General features: G+C 36.4%; 1 protein-coding gene across 2 annotated transcripts; it reads left to right on the top strand.

Annotated features, from left to right (window-relative positions):
* Positions 1-6,176: 6,176 nt before the first annotated feature.
* LOC125681860 (electroneutral sodium bicarbonate exchanger 1-like) lies at positions 6,177-27,545 on the top strand. Of its 2 annotated transcripts, XM_048922114.2 has the most exons (20): positions 6,177-7,257; positions 7,539-7,680; positions 7,834-8,021; positions 10,511-10,671; positions 11,074-11,298; positions 11,464-11,516; positions 11,610-11,858; positions 12,195-12,341; positions 12,608-12,699; positions 16,384-16,558; positions 17,797-17,930; positions 18,123-18,666; positions 18,760-18,873; positions 18,976-19,140; positions 19,301-19,479; positions 22,769-22,841; positions 24,465-24,533; positions 24,659-24,835; positions 25,518-25,631; positions 26,885-27,545. In XM_048922114.2, the coding sequence occupies exons 3-20, from the start codon at positions 7,870-7,872 to the stop codon at positions 27,170-27,172; spliced, it is 3,111 nt and encodes a 1,036-aa protein (XP_048778071.2). In that variant the 5' UTR covers positions 6,177-7,257; positions 7,539-7,680; positions 7,834-7,869; the 3' UTR covers positions 27,173-27,545. The 2 variants fall into 2 exon arrangements, with proteins under 2 accessions (XP_048778071.2, XP_056012276.1); XM_056156301.1 differs by having other exon boundaries at positions 6,177-7,680.
* Positions 27,546-27,844: the final 299 nt, after the last annotated feature.

Raw genomic sequence — 27,844 nt, forward strand, 5'->3', positions numbered from 1 at the left:
CACTGTTAAGTTTTTTTTCTTCAGATCTCTATGACGTTCTTTTAATCTGGTATATGCAGAAAAAGTTAATATTGCTATCACCTTGATATGCTTCATAAAGTTAACATTATAATGATTTGATTAATTTCTCAATCTTATATAAACTACATGAATATATGTCGGACGCATGGGCGACCGATCTACATGTGTTTGTGTTTGCGTTAGACAGCGGGTATGGAGAAATAAGAAATTGTTTTTATTGTTTCAGTATAGAATACTTCCTTCTTGATAACAGGTATAAAAGTTCTGAATAAAATATATAAATAAATATTTAAATATAAACATTAATTGCTGTTACTAATACGTTTCATTTTTTATTCATTAATCGGATATTATTAATTTACGATTTTATACGAAGTATTCCCGGAATGCAAACTCCGTACAGTGTCAATTTCCCCTACGAATAATGGTATTGGGGTGGTAGCGTAACGGAATATACTAAGCTGACCGGAGCTTGGAATGTAACTTGCGTTTTTCTGCAGAAGTTTGGAGAGCCTGTGGCAGTGTCATTATTCGTAGGGGAAAGTAGTCCCGGAGAATTGACACTACACAGAGTTTGCTTGGAATGGCAGTATGCAAGACATAAAAGCAACCCGTTATGAGTTTCCGGGTATTAATTAAAGGAAAGAAAAGTTATTTTGGTTTGAATATTTTAAAGCTGTATATTCTTATATACATATATTTTTGCTATTGTGATATTCAAAATTCGCGCCATGGAAATCTGAGTTATAGACTGTTACACAGCATACAATGTAATGGACAGCATCACGTGACATAGACTAACACACGGGGTATCAGCACGGTACAGGTTCTTGTCATTCCATTCTATTCATACACGTGTACAATTATATGACATTTAAGAACATTTCTGAAGCGTGTTTGGTTTCTGCAATTCATGTAATAATGTTCACATTTGCGTATCATGGTACTTCAACACTTTATATATCAATGCAGCTTCTGAAATGTAAATTGTCATGTAAAAACCTCAAATAAACCTGAAACTTGAATATTGTCATATGAAAAACACATACAAATCTAGTATGCTGTTAAAAATTAATTTCATAAACATTTGAAAATTGACTTAACCCACCATATATTAAAAGTTTCGTTTTAGTATACGGTGGGTAAAGTCAATTTTCATGACAGAAGACCACGATCGGGTTTCGACTGGTAAGCAAGGATTTCGTGTTCTGATATTCTGTCATTATCACTTCCTTTGCCTAAATAATCCTCAGGTTTTAAACTTTCTTTAAACATTTTATAAGTTACTCCTTTTGAAGATTTTTCAATTTCTGCAACCCTAGATTTTTAGGCATAGGAAATGATAATGACAGAATAATCCTAGTGAAATTCAGAACACGAAATCCTCGCTTACCAGTCGAAACCCGATCGTGGTCATCTGGTCTACCGTGATTTTCAGCCACTTTGAATTAATAGATTAATAGATTTCGTGAACACCGTTATATGGACATACATGTAGTACTATTTTTCCATGTAGTTTTTCAGATTTTCATAATTCAAATGCATGAATCATGCATCAGTGACATTTTTTATTGCTGCCAGAAATAAATGCCTTGTAAAGTAAATGTATATCGTTATAAAAATATCAGACATTATATTGATCTCAAAATGCGTAAAGAAAACGTTCATCATGCTAGAACATCGTTGAAAGAGGTCTATCAAAACTAAGTCTATGCCCACACACTACAACATTAAAAACTCAGCATTAGGTGACAGTCTAGAACGATTAGGGGTGAGCTTTTTGTAAAGACTAAAACCAAATGATCTGGACTAATAAATTTTTTCTTTTGTTACTTTGAACCGATATCCTTTAGCATCGGTCATCAACTGAAGCAGATTTTCGTCTTACTTTAAGAAATGTGTTATATATTCCCATCAATCTGGCTAGTGTTACTAAGTATTTTGAAAAAATTGGTGAATTTGTCATGTGTGTACTAATCAGCTGATCAAACATCTTGTACAATCGATGTCTTATGTCACCGTGTGTTTAGATAAACATATCGCAGGGGACGAGGACCACTTTTATTATGCCAAGTATTGTGACAACAGGATGTTACAATCTGAAATTTTCCTCATTGTTTTCCGAAGCTATGTTTTGACACAAGTATAGTAGGAAAGTATGTTGGGGATTTTTTTATATCAAATTTATGAGATGACAATTCAAGAATACAATGATATAAGGCCTCAACTGTGCGCACTTTTGGTGCACCGTATATTGAAGGTTTTATTAAGGGGTGGATCTGTAGCTCTCTGATCTGTCCCAATATTTTCTTATAAAGTTACAGTTCTACAGTTCTACAGCTAAGAAAAACATGTCAGCTACAAATTATCATCATTGAATATAATTTCAGTCATTTTTCTTAAACCGAAAAAAGGCTTTCAAAACCCACCTTTCATTTCTATAAATAAATAATATTAAAATGACTTCATGGGAAATTATCCATTGCCAGCACAGTAACTTTGGCGGGCTGGGTTTGAAAATCAAAGGTGTGAAGAAACTGCATTGCGTGTGATATTTTAGATGCGCAATGGTGGTCACGATATAAACTTTTGAAGACGTTAGCCTCCCGGTGAGATCAACATTCGACAAACTTCGGCAGATTCCGGTACCCTACATCTATGGAGGTGATCCGAGTGTGAGATCAAAAGAGTTATAGTCACGTGTCTGAAATCCTTATCGGATACCCACGGTTGATTATGCTTCGTTTCTCTCTCCTTCATTCACACCAATTCGCTCGTTCTCATGAATAATGATCCAATCAAATTAATCGTTATAGGAGCGGAACTCTTCTGTTTCGAAAGGTAGTTTTACTTTACCTCGTTAACATCGCAATATTATGTAACTGAGAGGCGTAGAAAGGGACTTACCTCGGGTACTGATTGGACAAAGCAGTTTTTGGTCTTCCCTAGACGACCAATTGCCTTTTTGATTATTCATGAGAACGAGCGAATTGGACGTATACGGCTGTCGATCCCAAGAAGGACGTGAGAGTAGTGGCTCTAGGGGATGGTCCAGCAGCTGATGGGACTGGCATACGGAGAGGGTATATGCGGGATCTGTGTCAAAGAACTGAGGAACTGCAGAAGGAATTCAAGAGGCGGAACCGTTCTTCTTAGAGATACCCATCGCCGTAGCAGAGGCGGGAAGAGAGACCTACGGCCCGGGTGCTTCCATTGTGGGGTTCTTGGTCATTCCAAGAGGGCGGAGGCACTCAGGAGCCAGTGCAAAGCTTATAGAGAATTTTGCCCTAATTTTAGATTGATTGTGTATTGTTTAATATCCCTCTCGAGAATTTTTCACTCATATGAAGACGTCACCATTGCCAATGAAGGGCTACAAAATTTAGGCCTATGTCCAGTGCTTACGGCCTTTGAGCAGGGAGGGATCTTTATCGTGCCACACCTGCTGCGACACGGGGACTCGGTTTTTGCGGTCTCATCCGAAAGACTGCCCCATTTAGTCGCCTATTACGATAAGCAAGGGGTACTGAGGACCTGTTCTAACGAGGTACTCTTTTTATATTATGCATGTGGAATTTTGTGAGAAGACCTTTCCAACGATACCAGATTTGTTGATCCTGTGACTTTGACATTGACCATAGACCGAGTTTTTGGAAATTTTCAAAAGAAATAACACAGTTTTACAGTTCTACTTTGTTGTAATCCGGGGACATTAGTGTTTCACAGACACACCTTGTTTTTCTAAAGTAACAATCATTCTGTGAAACATTGACACTATCTTTTAGAAGTTCGTGGATACCATAGGAAATTCTACCAAAAAAAAAAAAAAAAAAAAAAAAAAACAATCTTGTTAAAACTATGTTAAAAAATAATCTTAGACGAAACTAAATCAAAAGCAATTTAAGGACTTGAGCGATATAAATCAGTAAATAATTGATGTTTCATCAGATCACTAATGAACTAACGTTGTACCTTTTTGAAATTACAAACTAAATGAATGAGTAATTAACAATTAATTCTCGACTGTCATTTTCTATATTTTCAAGTTTGTTTGTTTGTTTTCTATTTTTATGAAGTAACATTGTACCTTTGAGAAAAATTCAATAAAATAAATTACAACGATTAATTTTCGACTCTCATTTTCTATATTTTCAAAATATTTATTTTTATCAAAGGATTGAATGCATGTACAATGTATTGAATAAGAATAATAACTATGTACAGGATTAGATTTACAAGATGAAAGGCTGGTGTCACGTTCGTTAACAGTTTTTCTAGAGGTAATTTTAGTGATTTTTCTAGAGGTAATTTTGGTGATTTTTCTAGAGGTAATTTTAGTGATTTTTCAAGAGGTTATTTTTTGGTGACTGTCGTGTTCATTCTACGTTTATCATCCAGAACTGGAATTTCCTCGGAAAATCCCAGTAAACTTAAGAATTATAGATATTTAAGAAGCATTTGAATTTCCTCGGAAAATCCCAGTAAACTTAAGAATTATAGATATTTAAGAAGCATTTGAATTTCCTCGGAAAATCCCAGTAAACTTAAGAATTATAGATATTTAAGAAGCATTTGAATTTCCTCAGAAAATCCCAGTAAACTTAAGAATTATAGATATTTAAGAAGCATTTGAATTTCCTCAGAAAATCCCAGTAAAATTAAGAAGTATAGATATTAAAGAAGCATTTGAATTTCCTCAGAAAATCCCAGTAAAATTAAGAAGTATAGATATTTAAGAATCTAAGTACGCCTTTATATGAATCATTTACAATTCATCCAATACAATGTAAAGGCATGGCTCAACAAGAGTGTTAACACCTTTTCCTGCAAGTCAAAAAAATCTAAACATGGCTTTTTTTTAACGCGGGTCCTCATGTATGATGTTTCTAAGCCACTGAAAAGCGGCGAATAAACGCTTCATTTTCCTGTTTTGGGTGTATCTTTTTCGTTCTTTTCTAAATGCAGAAAATGACCAACTTCGAGAATCATCGCAAAAGATATTTATAGGCCAAGGAAGAAATAATAGAATGGAAGTTAAAGTGACATGCTTTAATAGCTTCAGTAGGTGTTAAACGATTAGGTTCACTGCAAACAGACATATGACCATTTCCTCCCTGCCATCTATAAAGTCTTTAAGTCATGTCATAAGTCCTTACACGTGCTGAAAAACTGTTTGACACAATAGGCGTTAAAATGCAGAATAGTTTACTCTTCATGATCACCGTATTCTGCTGATATATCGTAAACCGGAAATGGACAGGTAGGGGTTCCACCTCTCCCTCCTCCAGTCCCTCCCCATGTTTTCTATTTATATATCCTTTCTACGATCTCCCTTTTTCTCCCTTCTCCCCATTCCCTCTCCTTCCCTGTTCCTCCTCCCCTCCCTCCTCCCACACTGTGTCCCCTTCCTCCCCTCCACCCCGTGCCTCCTCCCCTCTCTACCCATTCCCTCTCCCTCCCTGTTCCTCCTCCCACTCTGTGCCCCTCCCCTCCCTCCCCTCCACCCTGTTCCCCCTCCCCCCTCCCACCCTGTGGCCCCTCCCCTCCCTCCTCCCACCCTGTGGCCCCTCCCTCCCCTCCACCCTGTGCCTCATCTCCTCCCTCCCCATTCTCCGGCCGGTACCTACATCTATAAATATGTTGATAGTGTTCCGAAACTACTGATATATAACACGAGAATGGGTTACCATTTGGGTTACGATTATTTTAAGTTGTAGCATACATGTATATAAAAAGATGCAAAGTATAGTGAAATTCCTGTTCATGTGAATTCTAAATTCGAGGTGTGAGGTCTTCTGTTCATGTCATCATGCACTTTTACAATTAACTGTGCGCTTTTAAATTTTTCAAACTTTCAATAAAAACTCAAGCTCAATGACGTATCTGAAACTTTCCGTTTTCTCGATCAGTATTTTGAGGGACTTTTACGATTGAAGAAAACATGTACAAGTTTCTTTGTGATTGGAAATGCACTAGAAATACTCCCATTGGTGATAATCACTCCAGAACTTTCACCACATAAAGATTTTCTTCGTTTTTCCGCCCGAAAAGGCAGCTGTCTGGCATATGTCTGAAGTCAATAAAATATATGGGGAATTGGGAGATTACCCAAATATTTTTTGCATAATTATTTGAATATGGAGAATATTTACTTTTTAACGTTACACACACACACACACACAGAGAGAGAGAGAGAGAGAGAGAGAGAGAGAGAGAGAGAGTGAGAGAGAGAGAGAATGTCCTTGAAATAATGTTGATTTCGTATAACCCGTGTGTCACCTATACCCCCTTTTGTATGACGTCAGAAAACTCTCTTAAATCAAATATCATTATGATATAGATTGTAGGAAGGTTGGGGTATGACAAGGCGAAGAAACCTATCATAGTTACCATATACATAAATATACGTCAGACCTGTGGGAGAACGCGACTTCCGTTCCTCTTGTGTCGTGAAGCATTTCTGTAATTAATTAATAATACTTCACCTGGTGAGGATATATCTGTGAATTACTGCATCAAGGACATCTGACATTTGAAAAAGATAAAAATTAAAATATGACAAGTAGCAAAAACTGAATATCGACTTTGCATTTCAACATACTGCAAGGTTTTAGGTTTTTAAACCTAAAATCAAACAGGGATTCCACAGAGAAATCACAATAGCAGGTAGAGTATAGTGCAGAAAAAAACCCTTTCTTTATGCAATTATATTTGATTTTGTTTGTATATTGTTTTACGTCGTATTCGAAAATTTTTCAATCAAGTATGGACAGGTCACAAGCTTTAAATCAAATGCACCAAAAAAAAAAATAAATAAATAAAAAATAAAAAATGACCAATGCATGAAACTTACGGCCTTAGTAGTGAGGGTTCTTTATCGTGCCAACGGCAACCGTGACGCGGGACCTCCGTTTTTAAGGACCGTCTAGGCGAAGGAATGACCACTAACAATGTTAGGGGTCTTAGGTGTGATGCGGTTCCGGAATTGAACCTGGCACCCTAACGAATAAACCTAACCACGACCTGTTCCCATCAACTTACAATTTAAATTATAATTACAAATATCATAATATGATAGTGAAGTGAAGTGACTTGAAATAGGAGATTCTTACAGCGTTTTTACCACTGACAATAGACATCGATACATGCACATCGAATAATTGCTTTTCGCAGAATTTGTTTCTTTTGAAGAATGAGGTGAAAAGAAATAACAACATGAAAGTACACGAAATTAAGGTTTGTACGCCCCCTTTGTTTAACTATTAAATAATCAAATAACCGGTAACTGACCATTTCTGTCACGCTATCATTTACACATTTTAATTCTGAAATGTAAAAAAAAAAAACCATGACGATAGGTGTCAATACGGAAAACAGAAAAACACAAATTGCAACATTTCTAGATTTGTTTACAGTCGTCAACAATTGGCTAAACTGTGATTGATGGTTCTATAAAAAGTGTTCAAAGATCCTCGATTTTGAAGTTTGCGTGTATCTCCCTTTTTTTTCCCCTTCAGGTATATAAACAAAAAGTAGCACGTGAGATAATCATTTACCTGTTGCATCGCCACGGAGTGGACTTTCACATTTAAAGGATTGTGGTTTCAGTCATACAGAATGATTTAACTATCACTAGAAACACAACTTGTATTAATTGAGGTACACTGTCTTTTTGAACTTTATTCTTCGTGATAAGAACATTGAGTAATTAATGATTTGTTTATTAAATGATTTATTCCGCTGAGTTACGTAATTCCCACGTGTAATATTTATTTTCTCAATCTAAGGTGTGTATGAATGATATTTTTAAAGATAGGACAACAGAATTCAGAATCATTTATTGATTTGATGAGAAAGAATAATATGGAGGAACCGGAAAACACACCCAAATGTGACTACGACGTGGTGGTTATGGATAGCCACGAACCTCGAGATATTTTCTGCCAAATGGACATATTGAGACAGTACAACGACGACTTTGTCTGGAAGGAGCTTCATCGGTAGGGAATCTCCTGTTTTCTATTAATACCTCGATAGGGGGTCTCCTACTTTGATGTCATATATATTCTAAATAGCTGAACTGACTCTCAATACTTTGCATTGAAAATATTTTTCAAAACGATGAAATCTTCAAAAGTTAATGGCAGGACTGCGTCTCGATAAATTTACATTTGATCTTAGACTATGTCAATTAGATGAATTAAGGGATCAGACAGCAGACTTAGTCTTTTCAATACTCTCTCCCCTTTCTCCCGTAATGTATATCCATACAGTATTACAACTATATTCAATATTTTTCGGAGATGCTTGAAGTTGGCCTTAATTAGAGAGTAGAGCCTACGTGCATGTAAATTACAGATCAATCGTCTGCAGTTGAGACTAATTCATTGTCTTCTTATTCATGCACAAAGTTCAAAAGAATTAAAGGATTGCATCAAAAGTTACTTTGATTGCATTTTTTATGTTCTTTAATACTTTTCTCGTTTTTAAAGTTTGTAAACCTCATTTGGTACACAAATTCACTGTTATATATCTTATGATAACATTTTTATCCAAATGATTTAAAAATACATTTTAACATACACATATATATGGTGAAATAAAATATATTATATATGATATTAGATATATTAATCTTTTACTGATTTCTGCGAAACTTTAACTTTTGATTCCATTTTACATGCTGAAATGGCAGTTCCCACAACCAGAAGTGCCCCCCCCCCCCCCTATCGATATACATGTAACATGCGACATATATGAAAGAATTAAACAAGGCGTAACTTTTCCCTTCTTTTTCGGCATATTTTGATTGTTTATTTATTTGTTCTTCTTTGTTACTCATCTCCGACAATTATTATGTTACACAATGACTGTGATGCGCGTGCCCACGAATGTTCGAATTACTCATTAGTAGATGAGTAAAGTCTCCTCACTAATCGTGAAGAATTGAGCACCACACGAAAGGTTTAAACCGTTAAGGTCAAACTCTGACAAGTACATGAACTATTAGACTGATGACGTAAACATTTTTGGGCTATCTCCCTATCCCTTGAATAAGAGGAGGGAAAATCTTATAAAGACGCAGTGATATAATTTGATGAATAAAATTTAAGTAGTAAAAATATACAGAAAAAAAAACATAAGAAAGAAGTTTGAAATTACTTAGAAGTATGATGTATTGAGCTTACAGAGGAGAAATAGAAATATTGCACATGTGAATACCACGTGTATATTTGTATCATTTCTTCTTGGTATTATAAGGAAACAATTAATCTTTATTCAATTTTCCAAGAAATGTCTTTTAATATACTTGGATGCACACATATTTCCAAAATGTCACAAATCTGTGTTCCCAATCTCTCCCATGTCACAAATCTGTGTTCCCAATCTCTCCCATGGGTTATATTATGTACTTATCCACTTTATCTCCAGATCTGAACAAAAATATAGAATAGAATAATAATAAATGATTTTTAATGAACATCTGGGAAGAGAGATCGCCTGACCGGGGCGTAGAAGAGATATGCTGCATGAACTATAAGACATATCATTACCAATGTATTCTGTAATTACATGATTTTTTCCCCAAATGAATGTACGAAAGATTCATTAACATATTTTAGTATGCATGTATATATGCTTTGCAGAAGGTAGACTTCACTTCCTCGTGGTTGAATGATGAACGTTTTTTTTTTTATCCTTTTGACCACTACTGATGTTGGTTTGACTGGTCAAGGTCTTCAATGCCCAGTAGACATGGAAAACAGAACTCTCATCTCTTATTCAGTCACCTTGAAGCAATTCATTTTCTTGACAAATCTGAAACTTTTACACCATTTCTGAAATTACTGATTAGGCAGTCTTTTTTGCATGATGTTTCGTAGAGAACAAAAAATAAAAGATAAGCAAAGCAAAGTTTCGTCGAAATTTACGACCTTTTTCAGTGACGGTTGAATTAATTGGGAAAAAAATTTCACTCCCGTATCATTTAATAACAATTTATTTCAGAAACCTTTAGTAAACATATAACGAAGAAAGTCTTAGGCTGTAATATGGCGGACAAACGCCCAAGAAAAACGGAAGTTTGTCCATAAGCATTTTGAATTTACTCGATAAGATTTATTCATTGAACGATATTTTGACTTTGAAAATCTAGAAAAAATCTGTATTCGAATATGACATTCCGTGTTTCACATTTCCCATTTTGTAAGGGTATTTCTGAATAACTTTTATGGGGAATACCCTAAACACCATTCCCCTACAGGTGCGTCCTTGAATGACAGTGGAAGTACATTTAGATTAAAAACAATCCAAAAACGTTGTGATATATAGTCCATAAAGGCAATTGTACGAGCCCCACGCGCAAACGGCTACATTTCTTACACGTAATACTGAAATTCAATGCTCTTTTTTTTAGCATTAACACCAATTGTAAAGTCGACAGGTATAATGCTTACATGTGTCTGTCAGAAATCTTTAAAATTTGTAGATGGGTGAAGTTTGAGGAGGTTCTGGAGGAGAAGGGAAAACGATGGTCTAAGCCCCACGTCTCGTCTCTGTATATGCAGTCACTGACAGAGTTACATACCCTGATGGCCTCCAATACCTGTATCCTAGACATGGAGGCGCTATCCATGTACGATATTGTAGGTAGGGAACAGCAAAATGGAAAATTTTATGCATTTTCAGGAATTTCGATTACACGAGTAAAAGCTTCCTTAACAAAAGTCTCCAGATACCACAAACCCCAACCTCTCTTTGTTTACACCCGTTCTCATCCGCAGATACATGTAGTTCATAGCTAACCTATGATTGTATCTTTTGTATTCGAATGAAATTCAAGTTGTAGATTGATGCTTTGCTTTACCGCATTTTAGATTCTTCCCCTATCGCTTTGGTAGCATAAAGGAAGTGATGAAGAAGCTCAATTATTTTGATTATCCTCGCATTACTATGATAGGATTCCCGAAATACAGTTTTATTGGTAACAGTGTTGTTGTTACAATTGCTTTTGTTCACATTCTTATAAGCATCGACATGTTTTGTACTTAGACAAAGTACTGGAGGAGTGGAAGAATGAGGGGTCAGTCAGCAGCCTCCTTTGGAACCATCTGAGAGCCCTTCTACTAAAGAAACACAAACATCAACACGTCAGGAGCAAATATCTAAAACGTCATACAAGCAAAGTGAGGCTAGCCGATTCTAAAACTAAACTAAACCCCGTCAATGAACTGTCGGAGAGTGTGTCAGCGCCTAATTTAAATGGTTACGTCAACGGTATGTCCACGCTGTCTCAGTAAATTCTAACGAACTCTCTCCTGTTGTATGTTTTTATTTTCCTGTTTTATTTTCAAATTTTGCGATATTCAATGAATGTTGCATTTGATTTTTTAGACTGTGAATGTGTTTATAAAGTAACGACTGTCTTTTTCCGTGTTACAGAGGGATACGAATCTGAAGACACATCCAGTGAACTCCTTTCTTTTGGATTCGAGGTAGTTTTCCCGATTCCCGGTAAATGTTCAAATATCATGTTTTCGTTTAGAATATCATTAAAAACATTGATACCATATACAATTTTCAAATAGCGGAATGACAAATTCAAACGAAAGATCCCTGAAGGCGCAGAAGTACTGAATATCATGGTTGGAGAAGTGGAGGAACTCAAAAACAGGAGACTGTGTGCGTTCGTAAGACTCAATGAGGCAAAGGATGTCGGCAAAATCACAGAGGTTTCTTTGCCCACCCGCTTTATGTTCATCCTTTTAGTGCCTCTTGACGATGTTGGTGTAGGAGTGGAAATAGGACGTTGTCTTGGAACTCTCATGACAGACGAGGTAAAAAGAAGTTATAATAAATTATCCGAGGATGTTATAGATACACGAAGAAATACGTTTTAGAAATAAATAAATCATATTCAATGTTTCACAATCTGACCTGATGTTTAGATTTTTAGAAATAAATAAATCATATTCAATGTTTCATAATCTGACCTGATGTTTAGATTTTTAGAAATAAATAAATCATATTCAATGTTTCACAATCTGACTTGATGTTTAGATTTTTTAGAAATAAATAAATCATATTCAATGTTTCATAATCTGACCTGATATTTAGATTTTTAGAAATAAATAAATCATATTCAATGTTTCATAATCTGACCTGATGTTTAGATTTTCCGGGAAGCGGCATACAAATCAACAAACAAGGTGGAAATATTATCGGCTGTTTTGGACTTTACTAGTCACGTGACCGTGTTGCCACCGGGGTGCTGGGACATAAATAACCGAATCGAACCCCCCGAAGTTTTACCGTCAAAAGTGAGTAATGTCTGTGTTCATATTTTGTAAAATAGTTGTGGGAATACATTATAGCAATGAAATAATTTAGATACTTGGATTTGATCTTACTGGATGGAAACATGTTAAAAGGTTGAGCTTGGGTAATGATATTCTCACATACCACGGTTTTGTTCTACGTTTATCCGCCCCGAGAATAACTGGCAACAGCTATATCTTATGATATCTCTGATAATTTGTTTTATTGCTGGGATAAGAGTTTAGAACCATGCGTTGTCTCCTTTAAGGATTCTAGGGCAAATGCAAAGGTGACTGAGAAAGTCAACAAACCCGTGGAGGAGGACTCTCATCATGACCCGTCACTGGAACGAACAGGAAGGTGAGATATGTAAACGTGAGGGAGTTTCTACTGTTGTATGAGATGAACAGGAAGATGAGATGTGTGAACGTGAGGGAGTTTCTACTGTTGTATGAGATGAACAGGAAGTTGAGATGTGTGAACGTGAGGGAGTTTCTACTGTTGTATGAGACGAACAGGAAGGTGAGATATGTAAACGTGGGGGAGTTCCTACTGTTGTATGAGACGAACAGGAAGGTGAGATATGTAAACGTGGGGGAGTTCCTACTGTTGTATGAGACGAACAGGAAGGTGAGATATGTAAACGTGGGGGAGTTCCTACTGTTGTATGAGACGAACAGGAAGGTGAGATGTGTAAACGTGAGGGAGTTCCTACTGTTGTATGAGACGAACAGGAAGGTGAGATATGTAAACGTGGGGGAGTTCCTACTGTTGTATGAGACGAACAGGAAGGTGAGATGTGTAAACGTGAGGGAGTTCCTACTGTTGTATGAGATGAACAGGAAGGTGAGATGTGTAAACGTGAGGGAGTTCCTACTGTTGTATGAGATGAACAGGAAGGTGAGATGTGCGAACGTGAGGGAGTTCCTACTGTTGTATGAGATGAACAGGAAGGTGAGATGTGTAAACGTGAGGGAGTTTCTACTGTTGTATGAGACGAACAAGAAGGTGAGATGTGTAAACGTGAGGGAGTTTCTACTGTTGTATGAGATGAACAGGAAGGTGAGATGTGTAAACGTGAGGGAGTTTCTACTGTTGTATGAGATGAACAGGAAGGTGAGATGTGTGAACGTGAGGGAGTTCCTACTGTTGTACGAGACGAACAGGAAGGTGAGATGTGTGAACGTGAGGCAGTTTCTACTCTTGTATGAGACGAACAGGAAGGTGAGATGTGTGAACGTGAGGCAGTTTCTACTCTTGTATGAGACGAACAGGAAGGTGAGATATGTAAACGTGAGGGAGTTTCTACTGTTGTATGAGACGAACAGGAAGGTGAGATGTGCGAACGTGAGGGAGTTTCTACTGTTGTATGAGACGAACAGGAAGGTGAGATGTGTAAACGTGAGGGAGTTTCTACTGTTGTATGAGATGAACAGGAAGTTGAGATGTGTGAACGTGAGGGAGTTTCTACTGTTGTATGAGACGAACAGGAAGTTGAGATGTGTGAACGTGAGGGAGTTTCTACTGTTGTATGAGACGAACAGGAAGGTGAGATGTGTAAACGTGAGGGAGTTTCTACTGTTGTATGAGATGAACAGGAAGGTGAGATGTGCGAACGTGAGGGAGTTTCTACTGTTGTATGAGACGAACAGGAAGGTGAGATGTGTAAACGTGAGGGAGTTTCTACTGTTGTATGAGACGAACAGGAAGGTGAGATGTGTAAACGTGAGGGAGTTTCTACTGTTGTATGAGACGAACAGGAAGGTGAGATGTGTGAACGTGAGGGAGTTTCTACTGTTGTATGAGATGAACAGGAAGATGAGATGTGTGAACGTGAGGGAGTTCCTACTGTTGTATGAGATGAACAGGAAGGTGAGATGTGTGAACGTGAGGGAGTTTCTACTCTTGTATGAGATGAACAGGAAGTTGAGATGTGTGAACGTGAGGAAGTTTCTACTGTTGTATGAGACGAACAGGAAGATGAGATGTGTGAACGTGAGGGAGTTTCTACTGTTGTATGAGACGAACAGGAAGGTGAGATGTGTAAACGTGAGGGAGTTTCTACTGTTGTATGAGACGAACAGGAAGGTGAGATGTGTGAACGTGAGGGAGTTTCTACTGTTGTATGAGATGAACAGGAAGATGAGATGTGTGAACGTGAGGGAGTTCCTACTGTTGTATGAGATGAACAGGAAGGTGAGATGTGTAAACGTGAGGGACTTTCTACTCTTGTATGAGATGAACAGGAAGTTGAGATGTGTGAACGTGAGGAAGTTTCTACTGTTGTATGAGACGAACAGGAAGGTGAGATATGTAAACGTGAGTGAGTCCCTACTGTTGTATGAGATGAACAGGATGGTGAGATGTGCGAACGTGAGGGAGTTTCTACTCTTGTATGAGACGATTATGCTGTTTCTGTACACTATCGAGAAAGTCTTAAGGTTAATACTGTATACAAAAGGGCAACTAGAACAAGTGTAGCGGATCTGAATCGACTCTCCGCGAATTTTTATGTCATTTACTGTAAGGATGAAATCGCGGTAAGAATGTGGAGTTTTAAATATGGAAAATGATATGAAAACGGTCCTTTTAAATTCTATGGTCGATATGACGATGTAGTTCGTCAATACAATCTCGCATTGGGTCAAATGCTGTCTGACGTGTTTCATACCAATTGTTACGTTGTTCTTTACACACTGATTTTGACTGCGGATTACTCCATTTAACCGATCGAGATATAGGGTTCACGTGTGACCGGTCGACAGAGATGATGACTCCTCCTAGACACCTAATCTCACATCTGGTGGGTCCAGGGATCCGTATTTGCCCAACTTTTAATTTTGCATTCCTTATAGGAGTTATGAGATTGATCGCTGTAGTATTAGTATATATATGTTATCCAGTAATATTTGTTGGTTTGGTGACATTGGAATGTATTAGGATACTATATATATATGTAAAGCTCTATAGAATGAGGATGGCTATTCAGGTTTTTTTAGTTTGAGACTGTCGCTATGGTCTAGAGGTAGAGCGTTCGCTCCGCATGCGGAAGGTCGGGGTTCGAATCCCGGCGGCGACAGACCTACATTTGTAAGTCGTTAAAACAGGTAGTGACAGTTCCATCGTCAAACTCTCGGCATCAAGTGTGAATGTCACGGGTCCTCGGAGATGACCTTAAAAACGGATGTCCGTGTCACAGTGGGTGTGGCACGCTAAAGAACCCTCACTGAGCAATGGCTGTAAGCGCCGAGGACAGGCCTAGAATTTGAAGCCCTTCACCGGCAATGGTGACGTCTCCATATGAGTGAAAAATTCCCGAGAGGGACGTTAAACAAGATACAATCAACCAAATTTAGTTTGATAGTTAGAAACAGTAATACTAGGTATATGATATTTTTAAAATTCCCATATACATGATTAAATAATTTGTTTAATTTTAGATCTGATGCGGCTTTAGCTACATGTATGCATTATTTATTTTTTAACAGGTGTAGGTTTGGTAAACGTTATAGATATAGTCCTTAATGAATATATATCAAGCCATTGTATGTTTTAAAAAACAAACAGTTTCCTTTCTAAAAATATGTGAATTAAAATGTTTCTGTGAAAAGCAATAAACAACCGATAAAGTATCATTATAGAATTCACGGAATTTGTAAAGGCAATTGTTAAATCTTTATCGATCTGAAAAAGGGATCAAAGGTGACAGAAATTCATGTTTGCTTGTCTGTCTTCTGCATTTTCTGTCTATAAATGGCAATCAATTATGTTTATGAAATCAAAACCCTGATGAATAAACAGCATAACACAAGAAATTTCCAATAAAACTTTAAGAAATGAAAACAAGACTAAATCAGAAAATCGTGTAGACAATTTCGTTCATGATGTTCTTGCTTGTATAGAACATGATCTTACAACATGCTTCTGAAGTATCAAACAGCTCTCCTCCATGTCCGCGGTGCTTTTATGGGCTGTTCGTGTATACAGTGACGGACGCCGGCTAATTCATTTCCACCACTGATATACATATTGATGTCATTATAGATTGTTCGGCGGATTGATACAAGACGTCAAGCGGAAATGGAAGTGGTACAGCAGCGATTTCACTGACGCAATCCATATACAGTGTTTCGCTTCTTTCGTGTACCTATTTTTAGCCACACTGACACCCAATGTGACGTTTGGAGGTCTTTTGGGAGTAGCAACAGAGCAGTATATGGTTAGTATAGTGAAGAAGATCACTATCAGAAGAAACCAAAATGCAACCTATTGTGTTAAATTTCAGAGAACAATTCTTACTTATTGATCAGCAAATGAAATAAAGCTTAACACACTTATTTAAGCCGACCATTTACTTTGAATAAACAGCTATATCTAAATGGTTATATTTCCAACTGTGATAACCCTATGAAGCTCAAAAGTGTTAATTTCCCTATAACTTATAACTGAATGTAAATTTCTCAGTTCATCCCAAACGAAACATCAGTGGGCGGGGACTGTGAATGCCATGTGTATTTCAATATTTTGACATATTTATGTCTATATTTCCCAGAAGGGGGACATGTTGTTTTAATGTGAATTCTTCTGTCCGGACCATAACGTTTTTGTCTTTTGATATAGGACTTTGATAAGACAGAGTGTCGCGTGTCATTTGTTTGACCATGACCTTTTAAGTAAAGGTTAAATGATGATTTTTGGGGTATTTATTTGGACCATAACTTTTTGTCTTTTGACATAGGCCTTTGATATTTGGTATGTGGGTAAACAATGATAAGCCAGTGTGTCGCGTGCCATTTTGGATGACATTTGATCTTGACCTTTTATCTAAAGGTCAAATGATAGAATTTGGGGGGTATTTTTTGTCTTTTGACATAGGCCTTTGATATGTTGGTAAGTTTAATTTACTATCATATGTTTACAACACTGTTCCTTTGTTGAAACACATATATAGGTTATTGTTATGTACGGTAACTCTTAATTTTCCACTTTAAAGATTATTCCTATAAAATGAAACGTTGGAAACTGGAAGGGGACACATCAGTTTTAATGTGTTAAAACAATTCTTCCTAGTTTCATTTTTATTTCAAATATAAATGTAAGGAATCACTGCCTAGTTTGTCGGGTATGTGAGGTGATTAACTACTATGGAAAAGCGAAATAATTCAGGCATAGTGGCTACGCTGTTATGCATATTATCACACTTTGTAAATGTAGTTAATCATCTCACCCGACAATCCTTAAACATATCCAAACAATTTGAAGACTTTTTCTCTTTGTAAAAAAAAAATAAAAACATGAAATATATCTCAAAATTATTTGCAATATTACAGCGCACAATACATGTAATTGCTATTGCTGGCTTGCTTTTACATATTTACATAGACTTGCAAAAGAGCAAGTATATTTTTACACGATTATCAAGTACATTATTGTTTCATGTCGTTCCTCTGTCTACAGGGTACAATGGAGTGCATCCTCGCGGCAGCAGTGACAGGGGTTATTTTTGCATTATTCTCTGGACAACCAATGAACATCCTCGGTAGCACAGGACCTATGCTAGTTTTGGAAACAATATTGTTTAATTTCTGCAAGTATGTAGTCGGCATGCCATTCACTTAACGCACGTATAATAGAAAATAGAATGACCCGTTTCGCATATTTTGATATTTCTAGAAAGTCGTATGCTGAACCTGAGATATTTCGGACATGTTTCGATTGAAAACATGTATACGGCTTGATTGAATATATCGATTACTCTATACCTTTTTTTCTTGATTTTACAGAGAATACCAATGGGACTTCATGTCCCTACGGATTTGGGTCGGACTCTGGACGGCCTTGTTGCTGGTCATTATCGTGGCCTTTGATCTTAGTTCCCTTGTTCGATACATTACCCGATTCACGGAAGAGTCCTTCGCATGCTTAATTGCTTTCATTTTTATTTTTGAAGCATTTAAGAAACTGATTGAAATTGAGCATGTTGCTCCTGTTGAATTACATTCAAAAAGTAAGCAACTACAAGACTGTTTTTGCATTTTCCTAAATGATACGCAATTTGAACATGACGACATAACCTCCCGTCACGTGAGATCCTTGCAGACGACACCGAGCAGTGAATTTCAAACCACAGCGAGTACAGTCCCCTTCACAAAGACGTGGGGACTAAACAACTGTACGGAGAACGGAGGGTTTCTTGGAGGGAGAGACTGCCACCCCGGGGATTTCGTACCCGATGTCTTCTTCTTTAGCGTTCTCCTGTTTTTAGGGACATTTACCGTTGCTTTTGGAGTGAAGATATTTAGAAATTCTGGATTTTTCCCAAATTTTGTAAGATATTTGAAATCAAATTATTGCACACTGTTGTTATTGGGCTTGATTATCTGGTATTGACTATGTATTTTAAATATTTTCTTCTCTTAGGTCAGAAACACGGTTGGAGATTTTGGTGTACTAATCGCAATTATAGTCATGGTATTGGTGGATATTTTGCTTGGGATCCCCACTCCGAAACTCACTGTTCCCTCAGAGTTTAAGGTAAGTTTTCACAGATATTATATTGTTAATTATTAAATAAAAAGCAATCGAAGTTACACATTTAAAATGCGCTATTGCTATTATTTCCAAATCTATCCTTAGCCGACCAGACCAGACCGAGGCTGGATCATCAATCCTATCAGTGACAAGAATCCGTGGTGGCTTATTCCGGCGTCCGTCATTCCAGCTATTCTCGCGTCGATTCTCATTTTCTTGGATCAGCAGATCACATCCGTCATTGTCAATAGGAAAGAAAACAAGCTAAAGGTAAATATTTCTGGACGGAAGAAAACAAGGTAAAGGTAACTATTTCTGGAGGGAAGAACACAAGCCAAAGGTCTACCCCACCCTATTGAGAAATATACTGTATCAGTACATTACTAGTTAGTTTGAATGCTGTTTATGTGAACCTTGTTTCTTTTACTAGAAAGGAGGGGGTTACCACTTAGACTTACTGGTTGTGGCTGTCCTGATTACACTCCTCTCCTTCCTGGGGTTGCCATGGTTTGTGGCCGCGACAGTTACTGCCATTGCTCACGTGATGAGTTTACGAAAGGAGTCTGAGTGTACCGCACCTGGTGAGAAACCAACTTTTCTCGGCGTCAGGTTCGTATTATTTCGTAATTTATTTCAAATTTCAGAAACAGCGCATTCACTGACACCTTGCATTTAGATCTGTTTATTTATTCACTGCATTACTGTCCAGACATTTTACTCTTTCTAATATTTCATATTTCTGCAAGAACCTCAAACTGTAATATTTTGTATAAACCATATTTTTGCTATTTTCACTAGAGACTAAAACCGCGAACTTAGAGTGCATTGATTATTTTGCATTCAACTCAACGGTCATTGGCCCAATGTACAATGAATATTCCATAGAAAAAACAATGAATGAAATAAATCAATGTGATTACAGTTACACACTCTAACATCTAGTGTATTATAACCGTGTAGTGTGTAGTAGTATATCCTATACACTCATATATATATATATATACACAGATTAAGGAACATCGGCCCTCTGATAAGAGAGGTAACTCGCTAATATGATAATACAATGTAGTCGTTTTTAACGGTACTTGCTGAAAGAAACAACTTTTTTTTTAACGTTCATGGAAACGAAAGCTATGTATGTTTTTAAAATAAATTAATACAGTTTACCGTATGGAATGTAATTTATTCCCATGATTTATGAGCTAAGTCCAAAACAGGAGGGGGGGGGGGGGGTAGAGTTAGAAGTACAGAGGGAGGGGTAATATATTTACATTTTTGAACAGCATGGAAAAATTACAAATTACAAATCCCTTATTTTTCACGAACTTTTTCTATCTACCCAAAATTATGTATCAACTCATACATCCAGGGTTTTGTTTGTATCAAATGCCCTTAATTTCTATGCCCCCCCCCCCTTTCAAAGAAGAGGGGCATATTGGTTTGCACCTGTCGGTCGGTCGGTAGACCACATGTTGTCCGCTCAATATCTTGAGAACCATTCACTTGATGATAATGATATTTCATATGTGGGTTGGTTATGAGTAGAAGAGGACCCCTATTGTTTTAAGGGTCAATCTACTCTGGACATAGGAATATACTGTCCGCTCAATATCTTGAGAACCCTTTGCTTGACAGACATCAAACTTGGTACACTGGTACATCTTCAGGAGAAGATGACCCCTATTGATTTTGAGATCACATGGTCAAAGGTCAAACTGGACATAGGAATATACTGTCTGCCCAATATCTTGAGAACCCTTTGCTTGACAGACATCAAACTTGGCACACTGGTACATCTTCAGGAGAAGATGACCCCTATTGATTTTGAGATCACATGGTCAAAGGTCAAGGGTCAAACTGGACATAGGAATATTCTGTTCGTTCAATATCTTGAGATCCTTTGCTTGACAGACATCAAACTTGGTACAATGGTATATCTTCAGAAGAAGATGACCCCTATTGATTTTGAGGTAACATGGTCAAAGGTCAATGGTTGAACTGGACATAGTAATATATTGTCTCCTATATTTTTAGAATTATTTGCTTGATTGACACCAAACTTGGTACACTGGTACAACATAAGGAGTAGATGACTCCTTTTGATGTTTAGGTCACATGGTCAATCCACTCGTGACATAGGAAGATATTGTCTGCTCAAGATTTTGAATTGGTGAAACTACTATCAATTAAATTATGCATGTGTATAACCCTTTTCAATTTTGCACCATGGGGGCATATGTGTTTTACAAACTTATCCATACTAGATCTATTCCTGTGGAAACACTTATACAATAAAAGGCATTCATTGTTGTTTTTGAATGATGAAGGTACATGTAGCTAGCACTGCAGAAAATATTCATAACCTGCGTAAGCAAGGCGTTTTATTGTTTATATTTATATGAATTTTTCAAAAATATAAACTAGATTTAAGTACTTAAATATCATATCGTTGACCATTTTGTTACTTTCAACGAAACAGCCAATGCACCCTTTGACCTTGACGACGCTACATATACGCAGAGTGGTTGGTGGTTTAAAAAACCGGATAGAACTAGTTTGCGACAAACATGCATTCATTGTAGCAAACGAAAGCAATTTCACAAAATGTATTTAGTTGATGAATGTTTAAAACTATGTAATATTTTTAATCTTAGTCGTAAGTTCTTTTGTAAAACATGGTCCTGAACGGTAAAACAATTAACTAATGACTGCAATAGCACTGATCATTAATGATTAATGTTTTAAATGGAGTTGATGATGAGAAACATGTAACCATTGCAACGACGGTATTTCATTACCTCAAAGTATACTGAAGTAATAATGTACATGTATTACCAGAACGTCATATTGATGAAAGTTAGTTCTCAAGCGCATTCAGTGTACAGCTTACTTTTGATGTTTTGTCTAAGAAAACTCAAAGTGCCCAGAATTTAGACTCTTTCGTCATTCGTGACTGATCGCTTCATTTCTGAGGACATGGCAAAATAAATAATCAATGCAGGCCTTTGTCTTCATCATTTGAAACTTGCTTATAATCACAGCAATATTTTTCTCCGAGTTATTTGAGTTATATATAGGAGAAAATATAAGTAGAACTTTTGAAAGTAAACGTGGATTTATTTGCAGAAGGCGATTTTATGACATGAAAAGCATTTTCTACTTTACCTATAAAAGTATAATTTGTTTTTGAAAACAGCATTTCATGCTTTGATAGTAAATTATTATAGTTTCTAATACAGCTAATGATTTCTTTTCATTTCATGATATTTTTCTGTATTGATTTCTAAGAATTTTTCATGCGAATATTTGCTGTGTTAAATACCAGAAAACTGTCAACTCCCTGAAATTTGCTACCGTCAAGGTTCATAATTCTTCCAAAACTATGTCAAGAAAACTCAAACTCAATCTTGATCTGTAACCCATTGATATGAATTCATGCATACATTTTCAATTCAATAGCTGCAAAGACGGCCAAAAAGTCCTGAAAACTGTCAATTTTGCTAAGTTCAAAGTTTATCTAATTTAAATCCTAACAGTATGAAGAGTCCCCAGAGAACCGTTGCTACTTTCTGAACTGTTCTTGGTCGTCATATTCGGACGTATGTCACTTCTGCTATGTAATATTTACATATGCGGAATAATTCAGTCGGAAATATTCTCTATCGTCTGCCGATATCAAAAACCAACACCACACACGGCAATTACATTTTTTCAACCGCAAATAAGACTACCCTCAAATACATGTGTTTTCCCATGTACAGTATATACAAAAACTAAGAGAAATGGACAAAGTGCGATAAAAATATCTTTTAAATAAATTGACTTATGTGAATTTTGATTGGTTGTGATGGTTGAAATTGTATGTTTAAATAATTTCGTATGTTTTGCTTTTCTACAGAGAACAACGAGTAACTGCCCTTCTGGTGGGTTTGTTTAGCGGCCTGGCTGTTCTTATTACATCAGTGTTACAGGTAAAACTAGCTTTTCTAACCTATTTTTTGTCCCCCGTTTATAGCAAAAAGTGGGGAAGATTAATTTGGGTGTGTCTCTGTCCGTCATTCTGTCTGTCACACTTTCGTTTCCAGATTTTATCTCAGAAAATGAATAAACTTTTGTAATGAAATTTCATACAATAACTGACTTTAAGAAGATAACTATTGATTTTGAGGTCAAAAGGTAAAATACCAAGGTCAGATATTCATGTATTACATCAACTGGTATAGGATAATAACTTTATTTTTCTCCAATCTTGTGCAATGACGCTCAATGTGATGAATCATATGAAAGATCCCTATTGATTGTGAGATCAAAAACGAAAGGTGAAGGTCACAATTCGTAAACGGTATTAGATAGTTTTGTACTGTAAAACTACTCTCATCCCTTTCTTACAACCAATGAGTAAGTGTTTACTTTTAAGAGCAATGGTCTAATACGTTTTTATTCCACGGTAATGGGTATTCTTCCGTCTGCTTGTCACTAAAACTTTAACCTTGGCCATAACTTCTGAATAGATGGTGATAAGGACTTTCACATTTCACATGTGTATTCATTTCCTTTGGTACCAACATTTTTGACCGTGTGAATTTTATAATGCAGGATTGACCTTCTTTTGTAAACTTTAACCTTGTCTATAACGTTTGAACGGTTAGTGCTAGGACTTCCATACTCCCCACGTCTAATCCTTGTGGTAATGTCTCTTATGTTTAAAACTCATATTCGAGTTTGGCCATACAGGGACATCAGTGTTTCACGAACACATCTTGTTTACAGAATGATATACCTCTATTTCAAGTCTTGTCTGTATGAGAATCATTTTCTTTTCATTTACAATCTTTCATTGAAAATCGCGATAACTGACGCTAAACAACTATAAAGTTTGTGACTTAATTAATTCTAATACATTTTAGGTCATGTTTTATAGAAAGGACGTGGCAATATTTTGTGAATTTGTAAGGTGGGTTACTATGTGTAATTGATAGCTCTCTCCACCTGCAATTTTAAAGGTATTCTCCCTACTTATTCTGTCTTTAAGAGGGGGGGGGGGACTTCCTTGATTGTCACATTCTGTATCTCTTGTGATATAATCATGTATATTAGTACCTAATAAACTGATGTCCTCAGCTGTGAAAATGAAAAAATTGGTTCAATATTACAGTAGTGTACACCAAGGCATGTCTAATTTCGACCATTCATCAGGGTCGGGTTCAGTACATGTAGTTCATGACAGAATCACACACCAGTGTTGGTTGCAATACTTCATTATATAATCATTCATAACTTTGATGTATTCTTTATTTCGCTTTACGAGTCGATTTGTATTCTAATACTTTCCCGTGGTTATTCAACAGTTAAGGTTCTTGTGGGAAATGACAAACATCTAAGAAAGATTATCTTTTATTCATAGTTTCATTCATTATTTATTTGCTTTAGAAATCACCATGTAATCTTTTAGTAAAGTTTGATTTGTGCTTTAATTTAAAAAAGAATACATTCTTGCGTAGTCGCTCCGCAGCAATGTTTAAATCGTCATTGGCTACTGTTGATTTACAATTTATTTTCGATATTTTCAACTGTGAAAATAATGTCTTTTCCAGCACATCCCGATGCCAGTTCTATATGGTGTCTTCTTCTATATGGGGGCATCAGCTCTTAGTGGAATGCAGGTAATATAGTTATTTCGATGCAGAATCGACAATTTCCTAAATGTATTTAACAGTTTTCTTTTTTTAATTTTCGATAAAGTCGATAGATATGAAGCCTAAATGTTTTTGTTTTGTTTAAATTTCAGATGATCCAGCGAATTTTAACCATATTCATGCCACAGAAATACCAGCCAGATTATAAGTTCCTTCGCCATGTTCCTTTGACTAAGGTCCATCTTTACACTGGGATTCAGGTTGTTTGCCTGGCCTCCCTGTGGGCAGTTAAAAGCGTCAAATCCATAAGCATTGCCTTTCCTATCATGGTGTGTTTTTTTGATCAGCTCATTTTAATTTTAAAGTTTTTAATTACCAAAAATTACATCCTCGAGACATTTGTCAAACTGTTCATTCGTACAATATATAAACATGTACTGTACTCAAATTACATGTACACTGTAGATTTGGTGGGGGGTTTTAATACGAAACTTGGTAAAAGTCCTTTGTAAGTAAGATTTAAAGAGCAAATTAAGTTTCCCATTGGTCTGCTTGATGAACCTAGGATTTGAGAACATTAAGCTTTCTAAATAAATTTCAAAAGGTAAACACTTCGCAGTGATTCAAAAGAACAAAGCAATCGTAAATTCATTAAGCTGTCATACTTTAAAATTTTAACGGTAAAGATGGGTTTTAATGAGTAAAATGATTATTGCATAACTGTCTAATTTGTCTCTAGGGGGTAGGGGATCAAATGTAATGAAAACAAATCAATATGCATTTTAAAAGAAACTTAAAATTCACGTACAATACTTCGAATAAAATATCAAGGTTGTGCACAGGCAACAAAAGCTGTCAAAATGTTAAGTTTATTTATTCAATACCAAAATAATAAATCGCCAACATGTGCTCCGTCCGTAAAAATCCGCGTCCAGAAAAATGACTATGGCTGGGTTTTTGTTAGAACCTGTTGTCTTTACCATGTGTTGAAATTATTTTTATTCATACTAGGTCCTGGCGATATGTTTTCAAAGAAAGGCACTGGACTTCATCTTCACGCAGCACGAGTTAAAGTGGTTAGATGAACTACTGCCGGGATCCAGTATAAACAAAGAAGGAGAGCGGGTGTGTACCCTTACTAGTACCAATTAGCGCAACCTCTTCACTGTTTGTTAACGATTACTTCTACTCGTGAGTAGAAAACCGTGTCTCATTAGTTATAGAAATTATTAAGATTCCGGCCCTATAGTATATCTACCCGAAGAAATAGTCGACTTTACAAACGGCGAGTTTGTTTTGGAGATCTAGCTGTCGATTATGACTACCTTCTTTTGTGTTCTTGAAATAATTAAAATGGAAAGTTAACTAATGTAAACGCTTCACTTTAAGTATCATTTATCAATATTTGCGTACAGTTTGATTGAAACGATATGATTTTGTGATAATTCATGTCGATATTCAGACAGGATGCCCACCAGGCAAATTCACTTAATGACGTCATCACTTACAGCTATCTGGGTCGTTAGATGTTTCTACCTTTCGCTTAGCTGTAGCTCTCTGAGAAAATATTGGGACAGTTCAGAGAGCTACAGATCCACCCCTTATAAAAAAAAAACAACCTTCGATTTACGGCGCACAAAAATGCGCACGATTGGGGCCTCATGTATTTTCGTCTCATAAAATGTAATATTAAAAAAATTTCTAACACGTTTTCCTATTATACTTGTGGCCAAACATATCTTCAAATATTCATTAAAGCCCCATGCCACCGAGAACTCCTAGCTTTAAATGATTTCGTTTGTTGACGTAGCCATGTTAGGTAGGCAGTTAATGGCTGACCAGGTTTTGTTCCTAAGCTTTAGTAGTCAGTTTGATGTTTTAATTATTCAATCAAATAATAAAACAATATTGACATTAACTATGTCATACGATGCTTTAGCTAGCTTCGAAATACAATATACACCCCTCCCTCCTGGCTTGGTGAATATTGTGCTTCTCAGGTAACTAAATTATCGTATTGACCTATACACATGTCAAATTAAGCCCCAGGCTCCACTCCTGGTGGTGCCCTTCCGTCATTTTCAGATTTGCAACCATACTCCCCCATCCCGGAACCCATAAACTTTGGTTTCCCGGGGGCTGCTCGACAAGTTCAATAGTTGTATGTTTCTGACTAATATACATATGTACACCTATTTTTCCCATAACTTTATGATACATGACTAATTACCAGTTGCTTGTTTGTGGTGAATATCTCGTATAAAATTTCTGTTCCTTTATTTCAATAGTTGATTAAAAATTGCCAAAAAAGCAGTTTCTGTTCCAATGTAAATGTATTTGAAAGAAAATTAACGCTACATAATGGTTTCTTTTGACAGACGCCGAAAGTGTCCAACACAGGCAAGAAAAAGCAAAAGACTATCCGTTCCTTTTCAGTGCCTGCCTATAACTATACCATACAACTTCAGCCAACTGACTTAAAGGCAGGACTTTCAATCTCTAGTGAATCTCTACGCAGACGTTCGTGTTACGAAGACATTCAAAACTTCTCTACTAAGCGAAAAATTTCCATTTCTTCTCTACCTGTTGATTTACATTCTAGATGCGATTCGCAGGATTCTATCAGCAAAAATAAAAGAAACGTATTTGGTTCTAGTGAAGTGTGAGAACTTCTGTGGCTCACATTTTTTAGGATGTGAATTCAATGAAACATTCGGAACTTCAAATTTTTACGTTTTGATAGATGAATTAAAACATGACTGACTTGATATGTATAGCTGAACGACTTAATGAAATGAGGCATTCAAATGTTCTTGCTCAAATGATAATTTTGTGATTTAAACATGCTTTGAATGTTGATACTAACAAATATTTGGGTGATAATTTGATCAATGTTTGATATTTTGAATGCTGTTATGGATACTGTAGTTATGCCTGTGGCAATACATGTGTTGTACATAACTTTTGTAGATTATTGCATATACATGAGTATCTGTAAAATACTCATTGCATTGGTTTAATAAAACTGTATTTTAAAAATGGATTGCAAATCCGAAAGGTTTTTAAATACGTATATAACATAATATAAGAATCGGATCACGTCGAGTTGACAGGCGCGGATTTTCAGATCAAACGAGACGCGCCTGTCAACGAGACGTGATCTAACTCTTCCGTTTTTCATTGCTCGGTACTTTGGTGAGGTTACAGAGTGGTTTTTTTTTTTTTTTAAATATGTTACATTTCCGCAGCTTCTTTACCCTCAGTTAAGATATGTTGATCCATTGCCTCTTGTCCATTCTGATATGTTCCTTGATTAACTCATTTAAATGCCGATTAAT

This window comes from Ostrea edulis, chromosome 2, assembly GCF_947568905.1.
Source record: "Ostrea edulis chromosome 2, xbOstEdul1.1, whole genome shotgun sequence".
In the NCBI taxonomy this organism is placed as follows: domain Eukaryota; kingdom Metazoa; phylum Mollusca; class Bivalvia; order Ostreida; family Ostreidae; genus Ostrea; species Ostrea edulis.

Bases quoted from the DNA above. Each gene is read 5' to 3' on its own strand.
- LOC125681860 (XM_056156301.1), top strand. From the start codon at position 7,870: ATGAGAAAGAATAATATGGAGGAACCGGAAAACACACCCAAATGTGAC. The intron at 18,667-18,759 runs GTAAGATATTTG...TTCTTCTCTTAG, and splicing joins CTGGATTTTTCCCAAATTTT to GTCAGAAACACGGTTGGAGA. The intron at 24,534-24,658 runs GTAATATAGTTA...TTTAAATTTCAG, and splicing joins CAGCTCTTAGTGGAATGCAG to ATGATCCAGCGAATTTTAAC.